Here is an 820-nt window from a genome sequence, read left to right on the forward strand (position 1 = left end):
ACTAGTCCCCGGGAGCTCGCGGTCGCTGCTGGTCGCCGGCGGCAAGGAGGTGGGCGTGGCTGGGCCAAGCACATCATCTGAGGGCCCAGAAGGCGGCGGCCACCAAGGACCAGAGGCCGGGCGCAAGCGACAGGCTGGGTGCTCCTCCGCCGGCCTTCCGTCTCTGTATTGCCGCCATCTTGTCGCCTGCGAAGGAGAAGAAGAAGGTGAAGCTTAGCCCGAGGTCTCCCCTCTCGTTTTCCTTTATTCCTGATTTTTTTCCGAGGAAAGAAGGTATGCATATTATATAATTATTCTGTCTCCTTTCAGTAACACGTCGTCGCCGATAGTGATATGCACTATTCGTATTACCAATAACTTCCATAGTAATCCTACAGCACACAATACATTCATTCGTCTCGTTATCCTTGCAATCATAATCCTCATTCAGACATTTATACAAACCAGTAGACCAGGAACCTCAACGCATCCCTACCGTAGGACACGAAGACGTTGACGGAGGCGCTGCGGGTGTTGGAGGCGCTGCAGGTGTAGTTGCCGGTGTCTTCGTAGCGGGCGTCGGAGATAGTGAGGTGCGACTGGGTCTTCTTGGGGCCTGTGTCCGTGGAGACGTTGATGCCGCCGCGCTGGGTGTCATAGTTGATCATGTGGTCGTCGTGGTACCAGAACACGTACTGCGGGGGCGTCGGGCTCTGGGAGAAGAGGGAGGCTGTGTTCAGTTCGTCGGTGGAACACTGGTTAAGCGCGTTTGTGGATTGTTACCTGTGCACTGATGTTTATGTACGTAATATGTAATCGTGTTTGAATGCCCGAAGAAAGT

At 54.0% G+C, this 820-nt stretch overlaps 1 protein-coding gene across 1 annotated transcript in view; it reads right to left on the minus strand.

Annotated features, from left to right (window-relative positions):
• Window positions 1–6: 6 nt before the first annotated feature.
• Window positions 7–820, minus strand: part of LOC119582049 (lachesin-like) — a gene marked incomplete in the record, with an annotated part of 127,463 nt that continues 126,649 nt past the window's right edge. Inside the window, 2 exon segments of the mRNA XM_037930290.1 lie at window positions 7–186; window positions 476–692. Coding sequence (XP_037786218.1) covers window positions 74–186; window positions 476–692 — 330 coding nt within the window.

The sequence above is a fragment of the Penaeus monodon genome, chromosome 15 (genome assembly GCF_015228065.2).
Source record: "Penaeus monodon isolate SGIC_2016 chromosome 15, NSTDA_Pmon_1, whole genome shotgun sequence".
NCBI lineage: Eukaryota > Metazoa > Arthropoda > Malacostraca > Decapoda > Penaeidae > Penaeus > Penaeus monodon.